This window comes from Hippocampus comes, unplaced genomic scaffold (assembly GCF_001891065.2).
Source record: "Hippocampus comes isolate QL1 unplaced genomic scaffold, H_comes_QL1_v1.1 scaffold39, whole genome shotgun sequence".
NCBI classification, from domain to species: domain Eukaryota; kingdom Metazoa; phylum Chordata; class Actinopteri; order Syngnathiformes; family Syngnathidae; genus Hippocampus; species Hippocampus comes.
Genome location: NW_017842054.1, coordinates 2,748,674 through 2,773,798, shown reverse-complemented (window position 1 = coordinate 2,773,798; position 25,125 = coordinate 2,748,674). Strand labels below are relative to the sequence as shown.

The following is a 25,125-nucleotide window of genomic DNA, read 5'->3' as shown; positions in this document are numbered from 1 at the left end:
TCTGGTTCGCTTTTCGCAAATCATTGTGCGTAATCAACAAAGTGAAGGCTAACCGAAGACTAAACTGCGCATCGGCGTCGGTGTGAATAGTTTTTCGTCTCTCCTTGAATTTCCCGTCCAAACTTGGAAAACGTTTGCAAAGCCCGAAGTTAATCATCCCAGAAGGAAAGGCTTCTTTCTGCTTCAGAAGAGTCGCGAGGAGCTGCGATTTGCTTCTATCAGAATGATTTTGATATCTCGGCCGCCCACGTCGTCTTGGTGGATGCTGTACCTTCCCGCTCATATTAGCCACATCTATACGTCCATTATCAGCGGGCGCTCTCATCACTCTCCATCACGCTAATGTTCCTGCCGGTTGCGGCGGAGGGCGACGATTACACGTCACAAATCATCAGTCCGGCGCCCACGTAAATATTGCCGCTTTTATGATGCCGCGTATTAGCCCGGCGGCGATTTAGCTCGTTATTTTTTTTTTTTTGGGGCGTCGCTCCCCTCGCTTGGGTGCCGGCGCCTGTCGTGCTTTGCCGTCGCCTTCAGGCCTGATTGGATGGATGGCCGTCCTCATAGTGTTCCCATTTGTCTCTTCGCCGCGTTTTCTCTTCATCCCCCCCTGCTGGCCTGGATGCTTTTCTTTTCTTTCAGTCTTTCCTGGCTCCAGATCCATCGACTTGGCCGTTCAAGCCTCATTAAACCGGCCAGCACATCATATATAAAATATAATTATAAGCTATAAACCTTGTGAGACCACCGGAGCACTGCTAACCTGCTGAATGCGGCCGCTCTCGCTAATTGTATTGCATATTTATGCATGCATATCTCCTAATTGTCTTTGAATACCCGAGTTTTTAAATGTACACTAAATATCAACCACGGCAGCGTGTGCATCGGAAAATTACTTTTGCGCGTCATAAAAATGCTGCTTACGGAAATGACGCTTAAATGGGAATTGGGAATGTAATAAGCTGTGTTAAAGGCTCATGCTCGTTTCGAGTGTTTTTCTTGTCCTGTCGGAAAGAGAAAAAAAAATTACAACCAAGCATTGTTGTTGTTGTTTGTTTATTTTTTTTTTTACACACCAGTAAAAAAATTTTCATTACCTCCACCGGGCTGTATTATGGAACAGTTTTACGTGCGGAACGTTCAGTGGTTTCGGTATCGGCCAGTTTATAGTTGAAGGTCAGAGCGGCTGCGAGTCATAACAGCACGGCGCTAAGCAAGAATAAAGCCGCGCTCCAAAATGGTGCGCTGAAGATGCTGCGTTGGCAAGGACGTTGAGTATTGATCACCTCAGGTGAGAAGTCGTCCATCGGGGGCCGGCATTCCTGCTGATTTATTCCACATGATTGTACTTTCGAGTACTTTCTCTCTGTGCGGCCCACAGATGAATCAATACAAATGGTCAATAATGCCCGTGACGGGTTTGTCGACATCTGTCGAATGGAACTCAGAAAGCAACTTGTAAACTTCCTTGGATACTTTTCAAATTAAATCACGAGTAACTTCAGTTACTTTGAAAGTAATCGCTAAAGTGACGAATTTAGTTTTTCAAGGTAACTACGGCAACATTGTCGGTTAGAGGCGATTTCATTTTATTTCTGTATGAATGAAAAGACGGTCTATCTGTTCCATCCGTCCAAAAGAGCCGACTCCATTACGTCTTTAATTGAATGTGGCTTTCTGCGGCCTTCCTTGTTGCAAAAGCAGCCAACCGATGCTCGTCTGTCTGTTAATGACGTCTCTTTTTCTTTTTGGGAGCTGCCATCGCACATTTAGCCCGCGGCTGCGGCGATGGGCTTCACGGGGTGAATGAGCTTCAGAGATGAGATGAGACACCGCCACGACTTCCCCTCCCGAGATTTTGGGGGATCGAATTTCAAAGCTATTTTCGGCGGCGGTGTCAGGTACGGTCACGTCACCCGGATTTGACGTTATTGGTTGAAATGGGCCGGAACCGCTTGCCAATGCGATGTATGCACGTCACAGGGGGATGGGGGGGGGGGGGGGGGGGGGGGTCTGTGGGTGTGTTGTGTGCATGACAGCGAGCAAGGAGAGGCGTGAGGAGCAGTTTGAATGGATAAGGTTGTGGAGGTTAGTGTACACTGGATGCATGTTGAACATCTTCTCACTGGAGTGTAGAAGGGCCACACAAAAAAAAAAATAGAACAAACATGAGCACTGTATCACAGAAGTGGAATGATTAGTTTTTTACCCCTTAAAATAAACGATTATATGGTCGTACTTCATTGGCATTTGTGGGGGGGGGGGCTTGGAAAATCTCCTTCCCCTTCGTTCTTTCCTCCAAACGTTTTCAAGACATCCATCTGACAGGCCTTTTGCTGCGGGATGCACAAATCCGGCCCGATGATCGCTTTGTGTGAACCCTTGCGTCTCATTTCAAGAGCCCTCTCCTCAAGCTCAAGCATGTTTACACTCCGGCGGCGAGCGTGCGCGCACCCCCCCCCTCAACACCCCCCCCACACCCACACCCCTTCCCCTCGCCTCTCCAGTGTGCCTCCGATAGCCGCACGTTTGCACTTCCTTTTAAGGATTCATCGGCGGCGATTGCCCGTTACCGACATGTGTGTAGCATCTGCGCAAACAGTCGTGTGTTCACCCGAAGGCCCCCAACCCGCCAGGCGCAAAGGGTCGCGTGGCGGAATTAGCCCTCACGCGAAAATAAAGCGCAGACGCTGGCAGGTTGCTATTTCAAAGTTTGGATTGAGCCTTCGGGGCGGCCAACGGCGTTCCACGTTGACGCGTGGCCGTAAAAGAAACTTGAGCCTCATTTATCATGCAGCCACTTTTGTTTTTGAAGCGGACGCACGGGTATGCGCTGGCCCTCGTCCAAACGGCAGATTTACTGTAAGAGGAAGAAAGAAAGAAGGCAGCGTTGGGAGCAGCGTCATCTTCAAGCATTCCGGTTTGACGCGTCCCCCGTTTTTCTTCCACGCGCCTGAGATTTCTCTTCCTGTGACGTATACATTGCACAGGCGTGCCTCAATGTCGTTGAGCGCCATGTCTAAAGAGTTCCAGCAGCCGAGACCCACCGCAGAGGTTAAGGATGTGTGTGAAATCCCAGGAGCCTCCAATGCTGCCCAAAGCACATCCGCGTGTGCATTACGCTTCTCACCTGCTATTTTAAGTCAAAATCACACAGGCAAGCAAGACCATAAACAAAACAAAAAACAGGACAATGGATCAATTTTATGAAATGCAAATGAGTTGGCCTCAACACATCCTGCTTGGAAAAAAACAAGCCCGCTAGTAGGGGTCCCCATAAGGGACATTTCTGAATCTCGATGTGTCGTTGTGTCAAATGGTGTCCAGATTTGTCGTTGATATGGACCAAAGTCACCTTACACAACACAAGCCGCTAGCTAGCAACAGTTAGTAAAGGGCCCCGTGCGGTGGTCGCCAAACATGCTGTCGTCGCAGTGCCAAAACAGTTTTGTCGTTCACGTGGGCCAGCCGTCACTCGGGACCCCGTTTTGTTGAAAGGCCCGGCGGAATTGCCCGATTTTCCTCTCCCGTTGCCGCGTCCCTATGTCTGATGCCAGCGTGCTGTGACATTCGAAGCTCCCGTTTGATAACCCTGGAATGGCAACGTACTGTTTGATCAGTTACCCGGTTTGGGCTCATGATGTGTGAAGAGCGTGATGAAGAGGACTGTTTGAAGAACAAGTGTGTGGACTCATTCAATTAGGTGTGTGTGTGTGTGTGTGTGTGTGTTTATATATATAGCAATTATTTGAGCTGAACCTAAATTATACCGTGCTGTCTAAATTACTCATGTCATGCATCTTGTTTTTGTGTTTTTTTTGCGCAAACAGTCTTTGCAGCTAGCTAACTGCTGTTGGCGGCATTCCACTGGCGGACATCCCTGGTACCCGGCATAACCTCTCACTCTCATGAATATTCTTATGATTCCAGTTCCCCGCATTGTGTCGGTAGCGCAGCCAGCCCCCGTCAAGCCGCCGTCTGTTCCTGGAGCTGTCGGTGCCAGAGCGAGAAGCCTCTCGGCTCCACTAATCTGGATTGCAGAAGCAGCAGCAGCAGAAGCAGCAGCAGCAGCAGCAGCAGCGAGTCACCTCAATAAAAGAGCAACTCCTGGCTGCCCGGGATCATAAAGGAGAATAAACAAGGTTAGGCAGAATAATTATGCTGAGCCGCTTCCTGGTATTAAGGGACTGACATGACTTTGTCAGTCCGAGACATAAAGCAATCCGTTAGAAGTCACGTCTTGCACCTAATAACTTCAGTCTGACTCCAAAAGGGTTGCTTTTGCATGACAGCAGGTTCCCGCGAGCAACATTTTCATGTATTTTACAAAAATTCGAGGTGAAGCGCGGCTAGGCGTAAGGACCGAAATATCTGAAAACTTGCAAATGCGGTGTTAAATAAATGATGCGTTACGCAACGGCTTGGTGCACGCTTCCCGCGGGTCGGCGTGGAAACCAAACGTGTGAACAACAAATAAATAAACAACAAACTTCACTCTGCCATTTTGTTCTTGGCCGAGCTCGCGTCACGACACCGTTTCACGGGCAGTCGTGTCAGCGCATTGGTCAACCGACTGAATCGGCGGTCAAAATACTCACGCGACGTATTTTGTGGGCGTATCCAATTCATGACAGGAATTAGTTTCCCGTTTTTATATTTGAGACCAAGGACAAAAGAATGCAAAGGCCCTCTTGGATGTCTTTCTAGTTATTATTCAAATGAACAACTCAACTTTCCGGGCCTGAAAACTCATCAACTTTCTTGAGTGAAAAAAACGGATGTATTTTCAAATTCCCCAACAGGACCACTAAAATCTCACTCGGGTGTGCTCTGTGAAAAATTGAAACACAAACTAGCACCCGCATACCAGTTTGAATGATTGGCATGAACTCGGGTGGATGCGTCGATCGTAACAAAACGCATTCAAAAATATCGAAGGAGCCATGTGAGCACGAAACGGAGCAGAAAGTTGCTTCGAATCAGCCATTTTGGATGGGGGCAGACTTCATTTGATTCGTTTTCAAGGCAGGGTCTCATCTCACATATCCTCATTGGCCATGCTAAATACGTGCAAATTAAGATACACCAATGTTAAAGTCTTGTTCCATCATTTGATTCTGGCTTTTTTTTCTCCCATTTTAGCAGTCATGAGAAATAAGCACAATATTTGTTCATTGAAGCACACAAAGACAACAGGACAAAAAAGGGAGAGAATTGCATGAGCCACACCAATTGTATCCGCCAAATGTTGACTTGTCTGGCTGGCGGTGGGATGGACCCGAGCCCATTCGCGAGGCTCATTCTAATCAAGAAATACAAAACAAAATGAAGGCAAAGCGCAAATTGCACAACAATGCAAAGTGTCATCAAAACCTCTGAACGGAAACCTAATTAACGGCATTGCTCATGCTCGGATGCTTTCTACTATTTACCGTTTCATCATGTCGAGTTGAGTTAAAAAAGGAATTAAAAGAACACAACAAAGCCTAATGACTGCAAAAACAAAACAAACAAACAAAAAAAAAACATCGCATGGAATATTTCCACTCCTGAACTCCCGACCTTGGTTTTCCTCCCGATTTCACACCATAAACATTGCGCCTTCGGTGCGCCTTTGGTGTTTGCCGAGCTCACGCGGCGAGCGCTCCGAAACATGCTGCGATAAGAGCCTCCTTAACGGGGCCATCGAGGCGAGGTGTGCCACTTGTCTCGGAGGCTAACGTTTCCAGGTGGTAATTGCTAAGTGATAAATGTCTCCCATTCACCACTCAAGAGTTATTTCTCCCCGAGGCACGAGATCGTAGATTCCGCAGCGCCATAAGAGAAAACGGGGGAACAATTTCTCCGTTTGATTTAAACCGCACCAATTCACCAAACAAAATAGTTCCGGTGTGAAAGATACGCCGAATGCTTCAGCAAGTCGTTTGGGCGTGACCCCGCCCCCAACGTGCACCAGCGCGCCAAGCAAGATCAATCAAGACATGGATGAGAGAGTTTGATGTGGATGACTCGCCCGCGCAGTCCTGACCTCAACCCGATCGAACGCCTTCGGGGTGAGACGGAGAGCCGGGCCGGGCTTGTCTCCTCCGACAACACAAATGCGCCTCTGGGAGATGGTGGAAAATTCCAAGAAGCACAACTTTCAGACCTCGCGGAGAGCCTTTGCAGAAGAGCTGAGGCTGTTATCACTGCAAAAGGGGCTCGACCGACATTCACGCTGCCAGGAAGACCCGCAAGGCTTCCATCATCCCCTCGCCTTTATCTGCACACCAATATCTCTTCCGGTGCTCAGAATAAAATTGTCGCAATTTACAGTATAATGCCGGAATGGAAGATGGAAGCCTCCGAGTGTTGTGACCTCGCTCGACCGTCTTCCTGGTCAGTCCCTGGTTAACAGGCAAAACCCAGAATGCTCCATCAGCACTCGCACAATCCGCGATTGAACAGGCGACACGTGAGATGGAGCAAACCAAAGCAGGCCAATCGGGCAGCCGCGGGGATTTTTGGCACACAGACGGAGCCTCTCAGCTTTCATTTTCGCACGGATGTTCCACATCCGAAAGGGAAAATCTCCCGAAGCCGCAAATGTTATAACAGTTATCAACGAGGACTTAGTCAAAGATCTTGTGGGCCGGCGGTTTACCCGTTGGTCAATTCCCATCCCGATTAGAGACAGCTGGAGGGATGGAGCAAGCAGATGGTTTCCCCTGCAGGCTTGCGGTCAACCTGCTTTTGAAGTCCATATTTGTGGTCCCGGTTACTCCCCGGCCTCGCCCCCGCTTCCGGTTCTGTATGTCAGCGTAGCTCTTGGTTTGCGGCCAACGCCGAGGATCAAGCGCTTTGCCTTCGAACGTCCTCCCTTAAATCTGCCTCAATGAAAAAGTGTCAACTTCAAGAGCCGACTGCGCTCGGTTGCGGCAAATCCATCTTCTTCCGCCTTGGCTGCTTCTTGTCAGTGGGGGGGTAGGACCTGACACCCGGCCTTGTGCAATAGAGACGGACGCCATCCTGCGCAAATGTTATTTATTTATTTCTGAAAAAGCCACGTCCTTGTTGGGCATTCTAATGTCCCTACTCCACCGTCACAATTTGCCGAACAAATTATTATTGTACGTGATGCCAAAAGGTGAGCTTAATGCAGCGGTGTCAAACTCATTTTTGCCGCGCGCCACATTTTAGTGACCGTTTCCCTTGGAGGGCCGTTATGCCTGAAACCATATCAAGGAGTCATGAATTAGCCGTTTAATCAACTGTTGTTTAAGTGACCATAAGGAGGTGTTTGGTAACAATAAAATGCGTCCAATATCTCTCATATTTCTTACGTGTGAGAATTTGGGTAGCGATTTTATCAAGCATCATGGACATTGATGGGTTTTTATTTGCTTTTGCGGGCCACATGAAATGATGCGGCGGGCCAGATTTGGCCCCCGGGGCCTCGAGTTTGACACCCGTGGCTTCGTGTAATACCGTTTTGTGGAAAGTGAAATGTGTTTTGCCTTGTGCTGTCAGGGCAGTTCGTCCTCACGAATACTGCTGCTGATGAGCCTCATGTAAAAGTGCTTCGTCGGTGGTGAATCATTTAACGACTTGAATACACTAGGTTGGTGCCACAACGGTTTTATGATTGTGTACATGCTAAATGCATGGTGTTAATGCTTTGTGAGTTTGAAGTGCTCTAATTGCGTTTATGTGCAATTAAAAAACCCTTTTCGGAGGCACGGTGTCAATTAGCTGAAGATTTCTGCGATTTACCGGAGGACTCCGCCCGCTGTGTGTTGCCGCAATATGACAGGCGACACTGAGAGGTGTACCGGAAGTTAGCATTAAGCTAGCTCCTTTTCATAACCCCCCCCCAAAAAAATAAACAGTTTATTTATTTCACTTGTTTTGTGTATCAGGTTACCAAGAAGTCAGAGTGATGAACAAACAGCTTGAAGACAGCAAGCTATGGTTTTATTTTGTCTTTTTTTTGTTTTTCTTAGCTACCGGTAGAAACATTGACTTGATGAATTTTTTTGGGTTTGAACAATGCACAGCATTTTGGCGCATGTTTTAGGCACTTTACACCGATAATGGTCGAAGCAGGTGACTACAGTAAGTTGGCCGAAAGTATTTACACTTAGCAAAGCTTCCGCTGCACTCTTGACGATAAGGCGACGTTTAAAGACATTTATGAGGCTGCAAATGTCTTGGCGGAGTGGTTGGGATGACCCCGCTGGATGTCGCGTACGGTGAGTTTGCAGCAACAAACTTTCACCTTTTCAATCTGTGCGAGCGGAGTTTTTTTTATGTGAAAGCGCTAAAACGGGAAGTTCACGTGGAAGTTCAGGACTCTCCCGTCTTTTGTTTAGTTGTGCGGCGGCGCCCAACGTGTCTTTGCGGAGGTGAGCGAGCGAAGCGCTCACGCCAGGGTGAAAGTGAATCCATTTATCTGCAGCAATCTTTGAGAAACTCGTTTCGTTCGTGGAGCCGCGACGCTCAAACGCACGTTTAATGCTCCTTGCTCGCTGCTTATGTTGCTGGTAAATAGTTTGCGGCATTTCATATTCCGCTCAAGCATGCTACACGCGTTTACATATTTACATTCCATTCGTCGTGCCTTACTGCCGCACCAAGCATTTTTCTTCTGTTACAGAGATATTTGGTGATCATTTCTGCTTCATCAAATGACCCAATAAATTCATTGATTACCCCGATCAACAACTTTTTACTGATTTTTTTTTTTAAATCAGCGACGCTAGTAATTTTTTTTTACCTTATTTTTTTTTCCGGATTCCTAATCTCCCTTTGTTTTGTTTTGTTTTTTCTCTAGCACAGTTGGTTTTCATAACATAATAATAATAATAATAATAATAAATGTACTAAAGTCATATATTTAGGAAGAGTTATGAATTACGGTCTAAGGTTCAGCGACAGGTGGAATTTTTGGGGGGGCTTCATAGCAAAAAAAAAAAAGAATGGTCCAGTCCCTGTTGCGCAAGCTTTTATCGGTGAAACTTTCATAGAATAAATAAATACATACATTAACTAATTATCTTGAATATATGTTGTGCTAGAAAAAAAAGACCAGCGTCAAAAATACGTTTCGGGACACAGAAAGCTACCTCAAATTTTGTTGCCATGACGACGGGGACGGCACTCGAAGAGGCGACTCAGTGTTAGCAACTTTGTCGCGAGTGATTATTTAGCGACTTTCTTGACTTCTCGTGACTATTTAAAAAAACAGGCGACTAGCAACAAATCTAACATTTTGTGTTCAGAAAGTCTTCTAAAGCAGAAGAGGTTCAAGATACACACACACACACAAAAATGATTTTACCCAATTCGTCAAAGCAGTAAAATGGAGTAAATTCAACACACCACTTTTTCCAGTGTACCTTATTTGTTGTCGTAAATAAATATTTTGGCCCAATGAGGAAAAAGCGGATCATTTCCACGGTCCACCTGATAGCCTGTCAAAGCAAAGTTGTTTGAAATCGCTCAACTTGGTTGTCATGGTGCGCGCATCCACAAATGTGATGTGTGCCTTGTCAACGAGTGATTAATCAGTGTGCACTTCCTGTGCTGCGGTCACTCGGCGATAATTTGCATCCTGTACGACGGCAGTTCTGCACAGTTAACTCTGAATTAGCTTATGTAACCTGTCCCATTTTAGAATGAACTTTTTTTTTCTTTTCATGAGTCTTGAGTCATTCAAGTGCTTATTTTCAACCCAGCAAGAACAGCATGAAGTCTTTCAGGAGAGTTTTTGCCTGAGTTTTTTTTGTTTTTGTTTTTTTTGTTTTTGTTTTTTTTTACTCTCCCTTGAAAAACTTAGATACACTCACGTTGAACAAAATGGTGTGTGGAATTTAGTCCCTTTTGTTTAATCAAGTGGTTTCATGAAATCAAATCATGTGGATCCAGATGCATTTTTTTGTGAAGTCGACTATACATGGACTTAAAAAAAAGGCATCTCAATCCAGATGATTTTGTGATGTGCAGGCACGTGACAAAATTTCTTTGAGTGTCGGCCTACTGTTCACTCGCTGGCCACAATTTTAGGTACACCTGCACACTGGATGAGACATAATACCTGCCATTTTTATAAAAAAAAAATGGATCATTTACCATTTTCAAGCTATCAGGTAATGAGCGGTACGTTTATTCTGATGGACCCCTACACTCCATCATACTTAATATTAATTTGATTTATCAATGTGTTCTTTCTTCACCTCATTTTTTTTCAGCCTTTGGCACCACCATCACACTAAGCTCCCTGCTTTTATTTGATTTAGACAACCATGTGCTGCTGTCACACCAGTGGCCACCATGAAAGTGTTTTATTTATATACTGTGTGTGTGTATGTGTGTGTGTGTGTGTGTATATATAGATAGATAGATAGATAGATAGATATAAGGGTTCATGCGGAGTTCAGCATGACCAACAAGAAGTCACCACAACTGAGCTACCGGAGCTGCAAGGTTGCCTTTGGGCTATTTGGGTTCTTTACCTGCTCAGTGGGAGCGCTCTCAGCTCCAAATGCCTTTCCCAGTGGGATGACTTGCTCCGTGTGTGTGTGTGTGTGTGTGTGTGTGTGTGTGTGTGTGTGTGTGTGTGTGTGTGTGTTTGTGTGTGTGTTTGTACACAAGCGGCATCGTGTGACTGATTGTGCTCAATTGCGTGTGACGATCATGTTTTTTTCCCTTATAATTTGAATGCACTCGAAATTGTCCCTCGGTGTGAGTGTGATCGAGGATGGTTGCTCGTCTCTGTGTGCCCTGCGATTGGCTGGTAACCGGTTCAGGGTGTCCCCCGCCTACTGCCCGAAGACAGCTGGGATAGGCTCTAGCACCCCCTGCGAGCCTTGTGAGGATGAAGCAGATCGGAAAATGGATGGATGGATAATTTGAATGAGCAATCAACCACTGTATGTGCCACATATCAGACGCTACATCTGATAGCGGATGTTAATCGGTGCAGCCAACCACATCAAATGCAGCTCTGCTTACCGATTGCCGTTGATGCTTGAAAGTGGCTGTGGATCTTCAACCGGCCTCAATGATCATGTTGTGTGCGGAGAATTGTGGGAAATACATAAATTAGCATTGGCCTGACTAAATTAGCATAAGCATGCAGAATGGGTCGGTCACAGATCGAGCATTGTATTCACGTCTTTCAAACGTGTCTTCAGTTCAATGCATTTCCTGTATTATTTTCAGACATATTCTAATATGGCATTTGCTGCTATTGTACCTGATGAACACTCCTTTGCGTTTAACCTTTCCGAGAACAAAGCGAGGTGAAATCAGGTTTCGCTATAACTGCTTGGCAACGGATGCAATACGCACGAAGCAAAATTTACCGTCGAACGTTTTGCTTTAAAGGCACAGACATTTGAATGCAGATGGTAATTACAAGGCGAAACCTGGTGCCACTCTCCAATGCATAATCCAATTATCAAGAAACTGCTTTGGACAGAAAACGCAACGTTTGTTATTGGTCCGGGCTTCCTTAAGTGACCCTCAAACTGAATTGCAAACACCACTTATGAGCCATTCGCAATCAAGTCTTTCACTGGGTGCGTTTTAGTGCCGACAGAGCTCGCCGGTTTCTCTAAATCATAGACAAACGCTGGTTTCGTTTTGAACTCAAATCCAGAGAAACGTGCCCAGCATATCGTGCTCTAATTGGAGAGTAAAAAAAAACAAAAAAAACGACCCAGTCTGTCCTCTTGGGCCCTTGCGGAGTGAACAGATGTAGACAAGCTGAGCTACATTTTGACAAGATGGATCGATAGATTGATGGATGGATGCATGGATGAAGCTCAGTGATGGGTACCACCACTGGTGCGCAGGCTCCCTCTAGTGGCAGACAAAGAATACCTGCCCGAGTGCAGTTCACTTGGATTTAAAATGCATTTGAATTTCATTTTTAATCAGTACCAGCGCTTTTCTGACCGTCTTTTACCCTAAGTCTTGGGGAAAAAAAGGGGAAAATATATCAATAAATACCTGCGATTGAATGTGTGCAGTCTCAGAAGACATAAATATGGGATCATTTGAGATCATTTATTGAAGTGTACAGTAATGGGCAATATATTTTCATTGGATCATTCTTTTTCTTTCCTTTCTTTAAACGCTGCCTGGTGATTTACAATAATATTAAATGTATGAATAAAACTGCCGCCTCAGACCTTCTGCGCTACCGTATTTCAAAATTCTTCATGATAGTGGCGCATGTTGGCACTTGGTGTCAAGCAGCATTGAGGGGCAATTTTTTTTGTTTGTTTGTTTGTTTACAAAATTTAAATCTAATGGAAACAAAAATATAATCCATATGGTCCACAATTGGTGTGAAGTGGCACAATATTATTGACAATGCTATGTCATGATAAAATGATAAATTACAAAAGTGGACAGCCGAAAGTCTATGAAACTGCTGACAGGGATGTTCTATTGTTCTATTGTTGAAACTTTGTACAGCAAACTAATGAAATGTAAATGTGCTACTCATGTCGTCACATCTGAACAATAAGTGTAGATTGAGAGGTAGGAATGTGGATGATATACTAAGCCTTGTGCAGTAATTTGCATAATATTGATTCTCAATACTGTACGTATGATGTCTAACATTGTTGCAGTGTCAAGAAGTATTTATCTGACACGTTATGCAAGTGAACGGTATCAAAGATGAAGTAGCTTTCTACCGTCACCTGGTGGACACTTAACGCAACTGCATTTTGAAATGAATTTTGTGTGCACTTGTGCGCGCACTACTTCCTTGTGTCTTACGTGTCTTTCCCTCTTCACTGTTTCTCTTCATCAGAACATGCCAGGACATAACGATGAGCTCCAACAGCACAGACTCTTCTGGTCTCTTCCTGATTTCCAACACCTTCCCAGCAGCAGGAGCAGCAGTCGGACTGTCCCCACAAACCACTTCTTTCCATCAAGCAGGGACAGGACCATGGTTGGTTTTTCACATGACCACCCCGGGCGCCAATTCCTCTTCTGCGAATTCCCTCTTTAACTCCAGCCAATCACAAGATGGGAACGGGACGTCGGGCCCGGATCCCTTGGGCGGGCACACCGTGTGGCAGGTGGTCCTCATCGTCCTGCTGACGGGAACGCTCTCGCTGGTCACCATCATCGGGAACATCCTGGTGGTGGTGTCTTTCAAGGTCAATCGCCAGTTAAAGACGGTCAACAACTACTTCCTGCTGAGCTTGGCGGTAGCTGACCTCATCATCGGGGTCATCTCGATGAACCTCTACACAGCCTACCTGGTGATGGATTACTGGGCTTTAGGGAACTGGGCCTGCGACCTGTGGCTCGCTATTGACTACGTGGCCAGCAACGCTTCAGTGATGAACCTGCTGGTCATCAGCTTTGATCGCTACTTTTCGGTAACCAGGCCTCTGACGTACCGGGCCAAACGGACGACAAAGCGAGCCGGGATGATGATCGGCCTGGCCTGGTTTGTTTCTCTGGTTCTATGGGCCCCCGCCATCCTTCTGTGGCAGTACTTTGAGGGTCAAAGGACAGTGCCTCCGAATAAGTGCTACATTCAGTTCCTCCAGCAGCCCATTATAACCTTCTGCACAGCCATGGCGGCTTTCTACCTGCCGGTAAGCATCATGAGTGTGCTTTACTGGCGGATTTACAAGGAGACGGAAAACCGCTCCAAAGAGTTAGCCGGACTGCAGGGCTCCGGGGCCCGCGGCGGCGGCGGGGTCGCGGCAAGAAACGGCAACGGCGGGGTTGATCGAGCCCGTTTTGCGCGTCAAACCGGGAGTTCCAGAAGCTGCAACAGCTACGAGCTGACCAGGTTGTCCCAAAGAAAGAGCGCGTGTCGGGAGTTGGTCAGCCGCCTGCACTGCTGGCCCGGGGTTCAATCCTGGAGGCCTGGCAGTATTCGGCAAGGAGAGCGGGATGCCGACCAAAGCAGTAGTGACAGTTGGAACAACAACGACAACGCGGTCTCACTGGACCAGTCGGGCTCGTCAGATGACGAAGACTGCGGGGGGCGAGACAGCCACACTATTTTTTCGATCGTTCTCAGCCTACCTGGCATAAAAGCGGCTGTCAACTCCCAGCTCACTTCCTGCGAAGACCTGGACGAAGCCTCAGAACAGGACCCTCTAAGAGGGGCGGAATACAACAGAGACAGCCTCGCCGCCGTCGCTACAAACACCAGCGTGGCCGCCAGCCCAGATGGGGCTAACGACGGTGAAAACAACTACCACCAACGCTTCTGTTCGCGCAAAATCCAGTCCTTGCCGAGCATGCGGGTGACTTCGAACTCTGGATCTCTGGACGATGCGACGGCCGCGCTCCCCGACTCGACCGCCACCAGCACATCCACCAAATCCTCCTCCGTTCCGATGTCTATCAAAGAGGCAGCTCTCGCCAAGCGCTTTGCGGTCCGAGCTCGGACTCAGATGTCCAAGAGGAAGCGTATGTCCTTGGTGAAAGAGAAGAAGGCCGCTCAAACTCTCAGCGCCATTCTCTTTGCGTTCATCATCACGTGGACGCCGTACAACATCATGGTCCTGATCAATGCCTTCTCCGAAGCGGCCATTCCAAAAACCCTGTGGGCTGTGGGCTACTGGCTATGCTACGTCAACAGCACCGTCAACCCCATGTGCTACGCCCTGTGCAACAAGACCTTCCGCACCACCTTTAAGATGATCCTGTTGTGCCGCTGGGACCAGACAAAACGGAGGAAGCTGCAGTTCCAGCAAAGGCAGTCCGTGGTCTTCCACAGGGGGCTTCCCAGAGAGTCCACGTAAGGGACAGGAGAGCGGCTTGATGCATCAAATGAATAATAAGAAGCATCCACAGGCTTCTTTTGGGAGTTTCTCTAAGGCACTTCTCAAAGGGCAATCCTTTGCAGCGGTTTCGATGTATGTGCTCGTGTCCGTGTGCATGCAAGAAGGGCTGTGCAAGGTGGGATCCAGAAACGCAAGACGGCTATCTCTTCTGGAAGAACTCTACCGATTCATGTAGGTTTGTTTATCTTCGAGTAAGCGAGCGGGATGTGCTTGAAAAGGGCTTGAAACAGAACTGAACATCTTTTGTTGTGGGCTGGAGCATTAAAGTGCAATTGACTCAAGGTTAAAAAGAAAGCTTTGTCACACGGTTAGGGCTCGTCGGTTCTGACCGTTTTCTCTTTGTCTTTAGCTAGATTTGTAACGTGCAGAGTCAAGTGCTTTTGCCTTTTGTCAGCAAACGAAACTTTGCATCTGTAACTTTTCACCAAAAGCCAAGACATACTGTGTGTTGTGTTAACTGGGCCTCGACTTTTTGACTGGCATGTTATTTTCTGTTTGTTTGTTTTGGAATCAGATCTTCTGTGCATTGCCTTCCTACCTAGATATAACTTGTGTTAGATGGGATATAAAATGGCGTCCACCAGAGCTTTTATTTTTTGTGCTGCTCATCTGGAACTTTTGAGGCAGTTGGAAAATGACTCTTCTTCTTTTGTGTATTCTGTGTGGCACCGCAGTCAGTGAGCCGCTGTTGTGATACAATGTGATTGTTGTGCTTTGGAAAACAATGGCCACGACGAGTACATCCGGTTGTGTTCATGTACTTGACGTCATTGTGATGATGATGATTCTGATACTGGTGATGATATTGTTAGTGTACTTTTACAGACCCCCCCCCCCCACCACCACCACCACCACCACAACCCCACACACACACACACACACACAAACACACACACAAAATGTCGATTTTCTTTCACGCGACCTTTTTTGAACTTTCAACTGTAATACTTTCGTCACTTCGCGATGGAGCCCTTTTTTTGCTTAGCTGTGGAGCTCGGGCAGCCTCTAGTGGTGAGAGGAGGACATAACATGCTCACTGACAGTTTCGCTTGTCTGTCGTGCAGTTCCAATCACAACCCAAGACGCAGTTTGTGGGGGGAAAAAAGTAAGTGACATTTTAAATCAGATTGTGTTTCTGTAACCGATTCAAATTTACCTCGACAACTTGATGATACCGTGTATACTATTTCTATCATATGTATTCTATTTATAGATTTATTGATTTTAATCCACATAACGTGTTCAAATCTATTGACTGTATATAAAGCGTGGACAAACTAATGATTTTAAACTGCTGAGTAACCTTTGGTGGCCGCTTGTGAAAGAGGCCCTAACTAAATAGCACAGCTCCATGTCGTAAGTGAATGGTCGAGGGGGAGACTGGCAATTTCACAAATCCCAAAACGTTGCTCGAGCCATCCACCCATTTTCTATATAGCGTAAAATGGAGCCTAACCTAGCTATTTTTTTGGCACTTGTCACATCCTGGACTGGTTGCCAGTCAATGGCAGGGCACATATAGAAAATTAAGCAGTCACGCTAACGGAGCCGATGAGTTCAAGAATCATTTCAATGGGTATATAAGCATGACATTTGCCTTCCTACCTACATATAACTTTGTGTTGGATGGGATATAAAATGGCGTCCGTACGTCCGTGTAATATTTAATTCCCACGCTTTTCAAAAATACTTTTCGCCGCTCAAAATAGCCCCCAAATCCAAGATGTCCGATAAACAATATAATTGTAAATTACTTTCCGATTTGTATCGGAACTCGGTTTTGACTTAACCAAACCGAATTGAAACACTTTAACGTCCTTGACTCATGTTACACCCCGTCTGGCGAGATATGTATCGAACTGTGTCTTATTGAGAGATGCACACCCCTAGACATCAGTGTAAAGTACAATCAATGAATTGATAGCAAATTGATTACTTCTTTTTCAGAAAGTAAGAAGAGAAAGTAGAATGTGTGTAATCAAAATAAATCAATTGCAAACATTTACTTTGGAAAACAACGAGCAGTATCTTTGCTTAATTTCTGACGTGTTTCAAAGCAAAGCAGTAACTGAAGGGTCAATAATTTATGTTTGTGCAATTTCTGCACTATTAAATTGGAAATTATGTCCTTTTTTTAATGAATGACCGAAAGATTCATTGATTATTCAAATACTCGTTAGCTGCAGCTCTAATGCCGTACATCATGAGTGTGTTGAATGGTTGTTTGTCTATATTTGCCCTGAGCTCGACTAGCGACCAGTCAGTCAGTTGGGAGGATGCAAAATGTATAGATGGATTTGTTAGCATTAAAAAAAGGGAATGTGACGTGTGATTGAAAGCTGCTGTTGTTGTATCCATCTTTACGTACAGTGTCTGCTTGCAGCAGCCTAATGTGTCACGTGTCATATTGTAGAAAAGCGTGGACGGGCAGCTGCCATTCTACTTTTATGTACCGTATAGAGAAAAAAAAAGTTGTTCTTTCAGCACTCGGTATTTGATATGCATTCAACACGGAGACTTTTTACATCGGTGGGGAACTTTTGTTCTCAAATATCGGGAATGTAAACATGGTGAACACAAATGTCTTTTTGTTACGTTTCCGGTATGCCAATCATCTTTCAAGTCAATAAATGGTGCAAAATGATTGTGGCACAAACTAATATTGTGTTATTTCCAGCAGTTATTTTATTTCGACTGGGGCTCCAGTCCCTTTGAGCTGTCACTTGCCAGTCTGAATGTGAAGTGAGATCTGCGCTAGCTCCCTCTAGTGGTCTTGTCGTGGAATTGATATACAGTAATGTAAATAGATGCTCAAACTGCACGTGTGGCTTCAACTTAAAAAAAAAAAGATATATATATTTCCATTACACTTTTGTTTTCAAATATTAATATAGGTAATATTTTTATGAAACGTATCTATGGTCAATCAATTTTAGTATTAAAAACATACATATTTAAGCACAGTGTTGATGTTTAAGTTGTGCATGATGCCTTACATTAGTAAGGAAAGCACATAACTCATTTTTGCTGAACGCTTAATAATTATAGTTAGTATGGGGGGTACTTGGAAGCCAAATCTTTTTTGGAGGTGGCGTATGTTTAAAATAAATCAATAAAGAAAAATACGAACCACTGCACTAGATGACTGAATGTCATCAATTCATGAAAATAATCATTAGTTGCGGGACTAAATATTTCTATACTTTTGTGACATTTTTATGTGGTGTTGTCCTGTGAGATTTTCCGAATGCAAAATACGTGGCTGGACTCAATCAAGGTTGGGAGACATTGGCCGAAGTCACTCACAGCTGATTGGAGAATGCCTTCACCTGTGTCTTGAGTCATGGGACGGCCTTAAAAGAGCCACCAGGATGAGCATCACTCATCACACTTGTGTCTTCCAAGCGTTGTTCACCTTTCTCCACAATGTGACACAGCACCTCAACAAATATGGTCCCGTAATGTATTTCTCCCACTAGTGTCGCGTTGTTATAGCTAAGACCGCTGATAAAGTCACTGGGGGCGGTGGTGGCAGCGGGCGGGGGTTCTAATGGGAGATGGCCGAGCAAAGCAGACATGTGATGAGGCAAACGGCAACTTCATGTGACCCACGGCTAAGGAGAGGCTTGTAGAAGAGGACAAACACCCGCCTGTGTTGTTTTCTTCAGTCAGTCTGCTCGCGCCGCATTCAGGCAAGTCGACTCTCCTTTCTCTCTTCTCATTTCATCATGTTCCATATTCAACTTGATGCGCTTTTTTTAAAGAGACGGTTTGACAGAAGGCGAGCTCGTTTGGAAGATGTGTTCAGGAGGAACTTGACTTTTCCATAGTTGTGGGCTTCAGTGGGCCTTTTAAACATTCTAACTAGAAGATTTGTTATGTTTTGTCGTCTTCTCGGCACACTTGAGTCATACTTCAAAAAAAACACAAGGATAAAGTACATCTTGATTATTAGAGTTGGACTGTGCTGCTTTTTTGATGACCGTGGCGCACATGAAAAATGACCAAATGATGGAAAATAAGACATGGTAAATTAAAGTCAGGGATTGAACCTTTGGCTTCTGTTTTGACATGTCAGCTGACATCTCGATTCAAATTGACGCAAAATGGTTGCAAGTAATTATTTATGAAAACAAGAATTAGTCACCGTTATGTACTGACTGGCTTCTTTTTGTACATGTCAGCTGAGGTCCAAATTCCATGAACGATTCACCATCTGATTCAGTTTGTCTCACTGTACATGAGTCTTATGGGTACACAAAAAAATGTGTGTATCTATATTTTTGTTCATGCGCACGGGAAAAAATGTGTTGTCATCTTAACTACAAAAATCTAAAGCTGACTGAATGAAGCTTCGAAAAAATACAGTAGCTTCAGTCACAGAAGTTACTTAACACAGTTGGAGTATCTCATTTTGAATCCTAAGAATGGCTTTGAGTTACATAATGCCTTTCAGAGGACCAAAGGACACTCGCTGGCTTAGTCGGGTGAGCGGGGGGGTGGAATTGTGCGCAAAAAAACAGAAATGTTTGTCAACGTTGGATCAACTCAGTGGTCGTGTCGGATATAATCAGCGGCACACTTAGATATTATATTTGTAATCATATATTCCTTTTCGTGTAGGTTTTCCTTTTACTGGAATTTGGTCAGTATCTGCTGTGAATATATATTTTTTTTATTCGTTGAAAATCAGATGAGCCCGATTTTGTCGTTTCCTGTCGCGCCCCGTCCTGCCTTGTCATGTGCTCTCTTATTTTGCTACTTGTTGCATCCCTTCCACCGCAGGGTGCAGCACTGCCTTCCCAGTTCACATAAAACGGATAGAAACGCCTTCAGACAGATCGATCATGATCAGAATTATTCAAATTTATTCGTCCGAGATGCCTCAAAACCAAACGAATCAGCTAAACGTGTGTTTCCTCTCTTCGCATCAGCCAAACTCGCCGGTCCTCCGCCGAGAGTGACGCCACAGTGGCCACGATGCAAACGATCCAGACCGTGGAGACCCAAGTGCCTTTTCTCAAAGAGAGTTTCTTCACCAGCACCTTCAAAAACAAGCGGAAGAGCAGCGCCGCCAGCGTCCCACGCCGCCAGCAGCCCTCTTTGGGAGCTCAGCAACAGCCGCCAGCGCCGTACATTTCCGGTCTTCCCGAGCATCTCTCCGCTTTACCCTCCGAGCATCGGCGCTTTCGCTCCAACAGCAGCCCGTTATGCAACAGATCTGAATGGAGGGGAGCAGATGGGGCCGGGAAGGAGGGGCAAAGGGAGGGGAAGGATCAGAGCGCCAGAGAAGCCCCGACTGGGAGGGGTGGCGAGCGGGGAATGAGCGTCGGTGGCGGCGAGCCCACAGCTGTCACCGCCAGTCTCCGCCTCCTCTCGTCATCACCGGCAGCAGCATCCTCGCAGCCGCCTCCGACGGCGGGATTTGGCCGAGGATCCCGCGAGGACCCCCGGCCGCATGCCCACCCTCGACCCCAGCAGCACGGCCTCTTAGCCAGGGGGGTCCGCCTGCTCCGCAGCATGGGCAACCAGGAGGCCAAGCAGAAGAAAGGAGGCGACGGCGCAGGAGGCAAGGATGGCTCGTGCGAGGCCGGCGAGAGGGAAGCCGAGAAGAAATCCAAAAAGTCCAACAAGACCGGCAAAGGGGAACAAAACGAGAAGAGGAAATCCAAGTCGGATTCCAAGGTTTCAGTCTTCTCCGGGATGAAGCTCAGGAGGACTTCCAAGGCCAAGGGATTGTCCAAGGATGACTTGCTGGATGACGAAAGGTCGGTAAAAGCGGGCCTTAAACCCGGAACGGGGGCCAGCCTATCTGCCGATGAGATGGGAATGCTGTCGGATTTTGAGGGCGATCTAAGCCGCTTGACGGCAAGCAGCCGGCAATCCATCGCCGACGAATCGTGCCACAAGGCCGGCTGGGGATCCGACGTGGACGACTACAGTTTCCACTCGGCGGCCGCCGACACCGAGGATCTTCTGTCCGACATCCAACAAGCCATGAGGGTCCAGCGCGAAGACTCCGCCTTCCGGGGAAGCGGTGCCGCCGCCGAGAAGCTTTTACCCCATCAAACTTTGATCTTCGACAAGGACGTCCCTTCCCGTCAGAACGACAAACCCGAGAATGAAAGCGCGCTCATGTCTCGAGATCTGTCTGCGCCCGGATCGCCGAGCGAGATCGGACCACCGTCCTCCGCGCCGGACACGGAGAGGAGCAGCGGAAGCCTTTTTCCAAAGACCAATAGCACCTACAGCTTCCCGGACACTTTGACCACCACCCCCTCGTCTTACGAGAGTGCGGAGGATGACCTGGAGAGCCCGGTCCCGCGCCGCACTCAAGATAACTGGACTCCTCAAGGCAAATTACCTGCTGCGCCGTGTGACCGGGTCCAACCTGGAGGTCCAGGCCCCGTGGTCGCTCACAAGAGCGCAAGCAGCATGGACTTGTCTTCGGAGCGAGGGAAGGAAGACCACAATACCGGACGGGACTTCCCGTCTCTGAGGAAGAATAGTAGCCTCTCCAATGGCCTGCTGACGACCGAGAGCCCAACCGCACCCACATCGGCCACGTCCCCGTCCACTGTCAAACTCTACCCGCCGGTGTTCCCCTCATACGTCAAGACCACCACCAGGCAACTCACGTCCCCCATCGGCTCTCCGCTCACCAGCCCCTGTGTCCCCAGGAGAACAGATTCTGGGGAACCCGAAGTCTTCCAGGGAGTCAGGGGCCGCAAGCAGAGGTCCAGCTCCATCGCGGGGCCACTCGGCGCATCGGCCGACTGGTGCGGAGAGCCAGACGGCGGAGATGGCGCCGTCTTCTTGGAACCAGAGCAAGCGGAGAAGGGAGCGGCGGGTGGTGGCGCTTACTGGACGCTGGGCTCCAGGAGAGCCCAGTATGGACACTCCAGGTCTTCCAGGGGGGCAGCTTCCTACCTGGACATCTTCTCCGGTGAGTTGCGATGAAACATGCGTTGTTTGTCATTCTCTGCCGGCTCAAAGATCAAGTTTCAGCTGCAGCTTTGCAATTTTACGCGGGGTCTTTTGGAGCAGTTGGACGCATGCGTCGTAGAATAGTTCAGACCTTTAAATCTCGAAAGATGATTGAGGCCTCATTTCCAATGAGGACATCGTACAGAAATTACAACAGAGCCAACCTAAAAAATGGATACAGTCCAAAGCCAAATAGTCCTTAATCATAATCTTGGTACAATTGTGTTGACCTGAGTTTGTGCCGCATTCCAGGAGCGTGCGGCAGAAAAACAGACCAAATTACCAAATTCAGTCTCAATCTGGGCAATTTTGATCAGCTAACGGTCACGCAAACATGTTGACTAGTTAGCACAAGACCAGTTTAGTGACTCAGTGGTGTATGATAGCATGCTTCCTATCGGGACTTTGTAAATCAAGTGTGAATGAAGACGTTTTTGGTTTTTTTTTTTTTTTTTTAATTACACACACAGAAAATTAACAAATGGTGTGTCATGCTGGTTTTTCATCATTTGTTGACCACAAAGCTCAATCTGCATTTGACCAAAAAGTTATTATGGAACTGTTTAAAAAAAAAAAAAAAAATCATCCTAATTTGCATCGCAAATTTAATCCCGTTCAGAAAATAACCTTTGCTCGAAAATCTGAGTTATGATTGGAAGTGAAGGCGACATAGAACACTCGAGGTGCTCTATTGACTGTGCGTCATTATAAGGCCTGTCTATTAAAACAATGCTACCTTGTTCCTCTTCTGACGCATTAAATGAGCTCAGCTGCTTTCCGATGTGTGCATGTGTTTGTGTGCCCTACAACAACTGACGACATGGCGATACACACATTTACCCACAATGCATCAGTGGAGATGCTAAGCCAAAGTGGCACTTTATCTGCGTGGCAAATATGAGTCATGACGTGACGTCATTTCAAATTTCATCAGACCCAATCCAACAAAGAGGTGCATTCTTTTAACAAACAAGTTGCATTAGTGTCCTTTCGCTGTTGCAAATCTCAAGAATTCCGACAGTGTGCGAGGGCGTGCGCTTGGTCTCACCGTGCACTCCGTCAGCACCGCATGTGATGCTGCGGAATTTTGTGGAGCTTTCCAGGTCACACGCAGCCCTGAGGAGGGAAGACGTCGAAGGGGGAAGCAGAGCCACAAGGATTTGCAAGAGCCGGCCATGCGGAAAAATTGACATTATTCCCTTTTCCTTTTATTGAACTTGATTTCTTCGGCGACTGGAATACAGTTTTAGACTTTGGTTGAATTATGATACAGCATCCTGTGTGCGCAGCTGTCCCCAAAAGTCTCTTAAAATTACTCTCGCACAATTTCACGACAGCCGGTTCAGGAGCTGGAAGATAAATTTGGCCGCTACAAAATTACGAGCGCTCGGTTTGGAAAGACGCTGTCAGATGGGTCAATTTATACATAATACTAAACTGTGTTATTTATGTTGTATATGGTTTAGCCAGACTGGAGCGCGGGAAAAGACATCAAAAGGCCCCCCTCACTATGATGCAATGCAGTTCTACAGATACTGTATTAAAAGTTATACACATGCTGGTGTACCCAATGAAGTCTCCAATGAAAAATGTAACTGAAATTCCATGTCTGTTACTATTTAGCTTCCTTTGTTTCCAGTATGGGTGAAAATATAGCAAAATCATAAAAGAAAAAAAAAAAAACACTCCCACATACTTTTAAAAACTTTTCACCTATTCTTGCTCTCGTTCATACAGAAGCCCAGCGTGCTTGCTTCAAGCGGCGTGTCACTCCCAGTTGAAGTTTATCACAAAGCTGGCAGATAGAAAGTAATATTGAATTAAAAGCCCACCAAAATGGTCAACCAAAGCATAATTATTAACCTTCATTTCGTCAAATGAAAGTCTGCTACCTTCATGAAAACTCTTGCAAAACACCCTAAACGGGCAAATGAAAAATAGCAATCAAATTAAGTAACTGAGATCACGTGTTTGCATAAGTGTGTGTACCCTCTGATAACTGTGTACCCTTTGCGCTGCATGACAAAATCAGGTGGAGCTGCATCGTTAACGCCTTAACATCACGTGGCAGAAATTTGCAAGTGTTTAATTATCACCTTCCAAAGTCTCATGTCTATTTTAAACAAGCCGCTATCGTCAACTCCTCAGACGAGTCTGCGTTGTGTGTCTGAAGGATGAAGTTCTTCCCATTCCGCAAAACGATGTCACTAATGGAAGTGTGTCTTCAGGCCGCGCTCTGCTGGACAGGCTGTGCATGAACCAGGAGGACGGCTCGTCAGAGGAGCAGGCCGAGGAAATGTGTTGGCGAATGTTGACTCAGGGCCTGCTGCACCCCTTCAGCGACAACGGAGGGGCCCGCCGCGGCGACGCCAAGCCCGCTTTTAACGTAAGACCGCACCCCACAAATAGGAAGGCTAATTAAAATACAAGCATTGAGGGAAAGGTGCACAATGCCATCACTCTCATCTATCCAGACATGCTTTTCATGGGCGGAGGTGGCAAATGTACTCACACGCTGCACTTTAGTAGAAGTACTTGTGTCAACAAGAATTTGGGTAAAGTAGAAGAAAATAAAGTACAGACATTGAAATGTGTCAAGTTGAAAATACATTTTGCACTGGTCAACAAATGAACTCGCTGTTTGAATCAGAGATGCAAGTACACATTTCTAGATGATTTTATTTGCGTTAATCCTTAATCTGATTTTTTTTTTTTAGTCTAGCACATCAGGTTTTCATCATAAGAATGCAGCAATGTGACATAATAATCTAGTAGACATTGATGAATATTCTTTCTGAAACTTCATAGCTAGAAATTACATCATATGGGAAAACTCAACATTTTGCAAGCTTTTATTGGTAATAAAAAAAAAACTACAGTACTACTGCAGTGTTTTCAAACATGGCATGCAATTGTGCAAGTGTGTAGTTTTAGTAAATAGTCACCGAGGACACTGCCCAGCTTCAACAAAACAGCAGCTAGAAATACTAAGCTAACCATTCGTTCTGTAAACAAGCTAACATTAGCCACGGCTGCTACGCTGGGAGCATATTCATATTCATCCATCCATCCATATTCTGATCCGCTTATCCTCACAAGGGTCGCGGGGTGTGCTGGAACCTATCCCAGCTGTCTTCGGACAGTAGACAGGGGACACCCTGAACCGGTTGCCCGCCAATCGCAGGGCATGTTGCAAACTCAGTTGTCAGGGTAAAAAGTCTTGATATCGTTCTTGACAGTCATTATATTTAAATCCCCTGTTTAGTTTTTAATCTTAAGTGGTTACAAGCACACTGTAGTTCCTTGGCTTTTCAATGTCATC

The 25,125-nt window shown here is 46.2% G+C and overlaps 2 protein-coding genes across 3 annotated transcripts in view; both read left to right on the top strand.

Annotated features, from left to right (window-relative positions):
- The window catches only part of chrm3a (cholinergic receptor, muscarinic 3a), a 57,103-nt gene extending 40,996 nt beyond the window's left edge, over positions 1 to 16,107 (top strand). The window contains exons 1-2 of one of the 2 annotated variants that reach the window (XM_019860254.1): positions 4,078 to 4,142; positions 12,809 to 16,107. In XM_019860254.1, coding sequence (XP_019715813.1) covers positions 12,828 to 14,774 — 1,947 coding nt within the window. In that variant the 5' untranslated portion in view covers positions 4,078 to 4,142; positions 12,809 to 12,827 and the 3' untranslated portion in view covers positions 14,775 to 16,107. Of the gene's footprint in view, positions 1 to 4,077; positions 4,143 to 12,808 lie in introns of those variants that run through there. The other variant, XM_019860253.1, reaches the window with a different exon arrangement.
- A 2,100-nt stretch (positions 16,108 to 18,207) lies between these two features.
- Positions 18,208 to 25,125, top strand: part of fmn2a (formin 2a) — a 39,030-nt gene continuing 32,112 nt past the window's right edge. Inside the window, 3 exon segments of the mRNA XM_019859964.1 lie at positions 18,208 to 18,508; positions 19,751 to 21,762; positions 24,032 to 24,189. Coding sequence (XP_019715523.1) covers positions 19,797 to 21,762; positions 24,032 to 24,189 — 2,124 coding nt within the window. The 5' untranslated portion in view covers positions 18,208 to 18,508; positions 19,751 to 19,796.